The sequence below is a fragment of the Eimeria tenella genome, genomic scaffold (genome assembly GCF_000499545.2).
Source record: "Eimeria tenella Houghton genomic scaffold, Eth_scaff649, whole genome shotgun sequence".
Classification (NCBI taxonomy): domain Eukaryota; phylum Apicomplexa; class Conoidasida; order Eucoccidiorida; family Eimeriidae; genus Eimeria; species Eimeria tenella.
The window spans coordinates 1-5,671 of NW_013545772.1; the positions used below are offsets into that span (position 1 = coordinate 1).

General features: G+C 57.5%; 1 protein-coding gene across 1 annotated transcript; it reads right to left on the reverse strand.

The window, feature by feature from the left end:
- Window positions 1–178: 178 nt before the first annotated feature.
- Window positions 179–4,208, reverse strand: ETH_00000645 (thrombospondin type 1 domain-containing protein, putative; the record flags this gene model as incomplete). Its single annotated transcript, XM_013380463.1, has 6 exons — window positions 179–221; window positions 596–752; window positions 1,202–1,274; window positions 1,486–1,714; window positions 2,221–2,460; window positions 2,647–4,208. 6 exons carry the CDS (start codon window positions 4,206–4,208, stop codon window positions 179–181), a joined length of 2,304 nt encoding a protein of 767 aa, XP_013235917.1.
- Between the last annotated feature and the right edge of the window lie 1,463 nt (window positions 4,209–5,671).

Sequence of the window (5,671 nt, forward strand, 5' to 3'; positions counted from 1 at the left end):
GCGCAGATTGTCTGCATATGTAGAGGCAGCTGCGCCTGCTGCAGCAGCAGCTGCTGCTGCTGCTGCAGGACGCACAGTTTCCTTGAAATATGCAGACAATCTGCGCTTGTGCAGGTATGCAAACAGCAGCAGCAAAGCAGCAACAGATGCCCCCAGCAAAAAGGCCACCCAGGAGCTGTCAGGGCTCTCCGGTTCCTCCAGGTGGTGCGCGTAGGAGAAAGCTGCAGCAGCAGCAGCAGCAGCAGCAGTAGCAGCACAGGGGGAAACACGCGATAGAGAAATGAGACAAAGAAACAGTAAAAACTAAGACACAAAAAAGCAGACACTGAGCGTACAGCAGTGCAAAGCTGCAGCAATCCTGTGCAAGCAGCAGCAATGCGAGCAGAGCGTCAACTGCTGCTGCTGCTGCTGCTGCTGTTGCTATTGCTGCTGCTATTGCTGCTGCTGAAGCAAGCCGACGCAAATACACGGGAGACAGATGCGGCAGTCCCACAAGCAGCAGCAACAGTAAAACACAGCCCAGGCGGAGAAGCAGCAATAGCAGCAGCAGCAGCAGCCGCAGCAGCCAAGGCGGCAGCAGCAGCAGCAGGTCCACTCACTCTGCTGCAGGGCGGAAAGCTCTATCTCGGTGTAGCTGTCCACTGCAAAAGCTGCTGCTGCGTCTTTGCTGCTGCTGCTGCGCCTGCACAGCATGGGGAGGCCTCGGCCGCAGAAGGCAGCCATAGAGCTGTTGTCCATGTGGCCCCAGCCGCCTGAAGCAGCAGCAGCAGCAGCAGCAGCAGCAGCAGCAGCAGCAGGTGAGCCGACGGGCCGAAGGCAGGAAGGAGGAAAGAGACAAAAAGGGGAAAAAGATAAAAAGCGACAAAAGAGAATAAAATAAAAGGACATGAAGAATGTAAAAAGAGAAAAAAACAAAAAGAAACAAAAGAAATAAAAAGATCAAAAAGAAGTAAAAAATTAAAAAGAAATAAAAAGAAAAGGAGGAGAAGCAAAGAGCGCAGCAAAGAAAAAGTCTCGCCTCTTGCTGCAGCAATTAGCTGCTGCAGCAATAAGCTGCTGCAGCAGCAAGTCGAGAAGTGTCTTATAAAAGAAGAATAACAATTGTTTAATAATTCTAATTAAATGTAATTAATTAAACATATAATTCTTTTTAATTTTAATTTAATTTAATTCTTTACACTAAATTATTCAAATTATTTACCTGAGCAGTCGACATAGCCCAAAGAGGCCAGGCCAACGCGCGTGCTTCCGGCTTGGCTGCTGTACTTTATCATCTGCAGCAGCAGCAGCAGCAGCAGCAGCAGCAGCACAAGCAGCAGCAACACAGCAACAAATGAGCTAAGTACGGGTGGGCGCAGGTCTGAGTAACCCCAAATGCGGCAAAAGCAGTGTCAGCAGCAGCAGCAGCCGCAGCGAAAGCAGCAGCGCCAGCAATGGCAGCAGCAGCAGCAGCAGCAACTGCAGCAGCAGCAGCAGTTAGCGAACCTGGGGCGGCTTGTTAGCCAACTTAAGGGCCGTAAAGCAGTACTGTCCGATTTGCTGCCTCCATTGCGAGAAGCTGTAAGCAGCTTCTGCTGCTGTGCATGCAACGAGGGGTTGCTGCTGCTGCTGCTCCTCTTCTTTGAAAAGCTGCTGCAGCTCCTCCGTCTCCTCCTGCGCCCCCTTGCTCTTTAAAGTGCACACGCAGCTGCCTTTTGTGTACACGCTCTGAGGCCTGCAGCAGCAGCAGCAGCAGCAGCAGCAGCAGCAGCAACAGCAGCAACAGCAGCAGCGGGAGCAATGGCAGGAGACGCAGCAGAACACCATGAGCAGCAGCAGCATGAGCAGCGCCGCTCGCAGCAGTAGCAGCAGCAGCAGCCGCGACAACACAACCATTAGCAGCAGCAGCAAGACGAGAAGCAGCCACAAGCGCTGAAGTAGCAGCAAGATACACAGCAGCAGCAACACTCACAGCAGCAGCACACATAGCCGCAGCAGCACACACAGCAGCAGCAGCACACACAGCACCAGCAGCAGCGCAGCAGCAGCACCGCACACAGCAGTAGCACGCACAGCAGCAGCACACACTGCAACAGTAGCACGCACAGCAGCAGCAGCACACACTGCAACAGCAGCAGCAGCACACACAGCAGCAGCACACACAGCAGCCACACACACACAGCGGCAGCAGCAGCAGCAGCAGCAGCACAACACACAGCAGCAGCAGCAGCAGGAGCTGACGTGTGGGGGTCTGCGTAGGCCCAGAAGCAGGGCTGGCGGGCGACGAGGGAGGGGCAAGCAGCAGCAGCAGCAAAACAGCTGCGGCGCTCTTCTAAGTGGTAAGGCAAGCAGCTGCTGGGGGCCTCCAGCTGCTGCTGCTGCTGCTGCTGCAGCCCCTCAATTTCTGCTGCCAGCAGCGGCCGTCGGAAGCGGTAGGCCTGGCCTTCGCCGCAGGGGGCCGAGCAGCTCGACCACTCCGACCTGCACGCAAACCCTAAACCCTAAACCCTAAACCCTAAACCCTAAACCCTAAACCCTAGCTGGTGCTGCCGCGGGCTACGCGGCTTGCAGGGTGGCGGCGTGGCTGCGCACCCCGGGGGCGGGGGAAAGGGGCCTAGCGCTCAAACCCTGATTTAGGGTTTAGGGTTTAGGGTTTGGGGCTCTCACCACTGGCTGACGCCACACCGCGGCTCAACTTCCCTGCAAAGCACCAGAGCAGCAGCAGAACACTCCTGCTCTCCAGCAGCAGCAGCAGCAGGCTGCAGCTGGTTGCCGCTGCAGTCGAAGGAGAACAGCCCCTTTGCGTACGCCTTGACCACCAGCTGCTGCTCCTGCTGCTCCTGCTGCTGCTGCTCCTGCTGCTCCTGCTGCTGCTGCTGCTGCTGCTGCTGCTCTTCGGTGCACACGCGCTGCAGCGTTTGCCTCCAGCCATAAGAGCTGCTCAAAGCCTCATCTCGAGAGCAAGGCTTCCAGCCGAAGGGGCAGCTGCAGCTGTTGTTTGCTGCATCATATCTCCCGCTGCGCGCTGCTGCTGCTGCTTCTGCTGCTGCTGCTGCGGAGTCGCTCTCGGCGTCGCTGGCCTGCTGCTCCCCGGCCTCTGCAGCGTCGCGCTCCTCTGCAGCAGCAGCAGCAGCAGCAGCAGCTTTTCTGACGGCCCTTCGGAAGTCGACGGCGATGCAGGAGTCCGCGAGGATGTAGCCCTGTTTGCTGCTGCTGCTGCTGCTGCTGTCCCGCTTGCGCAGCAGCTGCAGCTGCCGACGCCACCGCGTCTGCTCAAAAGAAGCACTAAGAGCTGCTTGAGTTAAAGCTGCCCCCACATCTCTTCTTGCGCGCACGACGGGTAGCCCGGCCACTTTGCTGCTGCTGCTGCTGCTGCCGCTGCTGCTGCTGCTGCTGCTGCTGCTGCTGCTGCTGCTGGCTGCTCGCGCTGCGCGGATGCCCGGGAAGTGCGTGTGCTTCTGGGAATTCCCGCTCAAAATTGAGCTGCCTTCTTGCTGCTGCTGCTGCTGCTGCTGCTGCTGCTGCTCAGAGCTCGCAACCTGCAACGACTTCAGTGTAGCTACCTCCGATAAATACTGGCGCAGAAACACGAGCCTCTGCTGCTGCTGCTGCTGCTCCTGCTGCTCTTGCTGCTGCTGGTTTGTTGCAGTGTCGTTCTCACTTGAATCTCCCTGATTGTCTTCCTCCTGCTGCTGCTGCTGCTGCAGCTGCTGAAGCTGCTGCTGCTGCTGCAGCATGGAGAGGTGGGCCATTGCGCTCTGCAGCTTTTTGACTGCTGTTGCTGCCCCGCCATCATAGTCCTCCTGCTGCTGCTGCTGCTGCCGCCTGTGGGGCTGCTGCAGCTGCTGCGCATGCTGCATGCGATGCAGCCGATGGTCCAGCTCTGCATACATAAGGGCTGAGACCCCGTGCTGCGTTGCTGCACTGTTGCTGCCGACAGCAGCAACTAGCTGCACTGCGCCGCTGCTGCTGCTGCTGCTGCTGTCCTGCTGCAGGAAAGCCTGCACAGCAGCAGGAAGCATGTCCTCATCGTAGAGGGGAACTGGTTCTTTTGCGGCTGCTGCTGCTGCTGCTGCTGCGGCTGCTGCTCTGCGCCGAGCTGCAGCAGACGAACGCGCCGCTCGCGAGCGCGCAGCTAGGGTGCTGCTGGGTAGCAGCAGCAGCAGCAGCAGCGAAAGCAGCAGCAGCAGCAGACATCGCCGCTGCTGCTGCAAGCCATACGTGGACATTTCTGCTGTTGTTTTTGCTGCTGCTGCTGCTGCCGCTGCTCAGAACTTGGCCGCCGCCTCTGGGGAGGAGCTGCTTCTTTGCCTGATCTGCATGGCTGGCTAAAGCCCCTCAATGGTGCTGCTGCTGCTGCTGCTGCGGTCGTTGCTGCTGTTGACGCAGCAGCAGCTGCTGCTGTGGCTGCTGCTGCTGCCGGCTACTTGTGCTGCTGCTGCTGAGCAGCAGCAGCAGAATTAATTTGCTGCTGTTGAAGGAATTTAAAATTTTCAATGCTGCTGCTAACCGAGCTGCTGCTGGCCAATGGGCCGCAGGCACCAGCGGCTTGATGAGGTCGCCGCAAGGAGCCTGTGGGCGCAGGTCTAGGGTTTAGGGTTTAGGGTTTAGGGTTTAAGGTTTGAAAAAACTTAGAGTTTGAATTTAGCAGTCTTTAAAGTAATGGAAATAGTGCTGCAGCAGCTGCTGCATCTGCTGCTGCCATTTGTAAGAGCCTCACCACCAGGGGGCCCCTGTGGACCATCGGCAGCAGCAGTAGCAGCAGCAGCGGCGGGAGCAGCAGCAGCAGCTGCTGCTGCTGCTGCTTTCTTTAGCTTCATTTCCTTTAAAGAACTATTTTATTCTTCCCTCTTTCAAGGCAAAAAAGCTGCAGCAACTGCTGCAGCAACATGCAACAGGGGGGCCCCAGCTGCCCTTGGGGCCCCCATACCCAGTGGTTGAACCAGCAGCAGCAGCAGCAGCAGCAACAGCAGCAGCAAAGATCTGCTAGCCCAGTATGTCATCCAACTGTCTGTATGGGCCAGAAACCTCCGACCTCCGGTGCTGCACTAGACATGCGGGAACAACAGCAGCAGCAGCAACAGCAGCAGCAGCAGATGCTGCAACACTAAAAGCGGCCACAGGAGAAGCCTCTGAGCCACAGCAGCTGACACCTTGCTCGAAAAATCTCTGAGCAGGAAAGGTGTGCTGCTGCTGCTGCTGCTGCTGCTTCTAGACTGCAGCGCCGCCACGATACTTTAGAAGCAAATGGCAGCAGCAGCGACAAAAACAGCAGCAGCGATAAAAGCAGCAGCAGCGATAACAGCAGCAGCAGCGATAACAGCAGCAGCAGCAACGGGGTAGACCAGCAATGTTCAAGCAGCCTACTTCTGGCTTCAATAGGCATGGCCTGCCCCGCAGCAGCAGCACAGCGAGCAGCAGCAGCAGCGGCAGCAGCAGCAGCAGCAGCACCAAGTAAAGTAGCAGCTGTGGGCTTTCCTCGAGAAGCAGCCCGGCCCAAAGAACTGCATGAAAAACCGTGGGACGAGCAGCAGCAGCAGCAGCAACTGCAGCAGCAGCAGCAGCAGCAAAAGCAGCAGCAGCAACGGCTGGTGCAGCAGCGACTGCAGCAGCTACAACCGGATCCGCGCTGCTGCGGTGTCCCGCATTGGCCTCTGAGTTCGGTTTAGAGAGGGTTTAGGGTTTAGGGTTT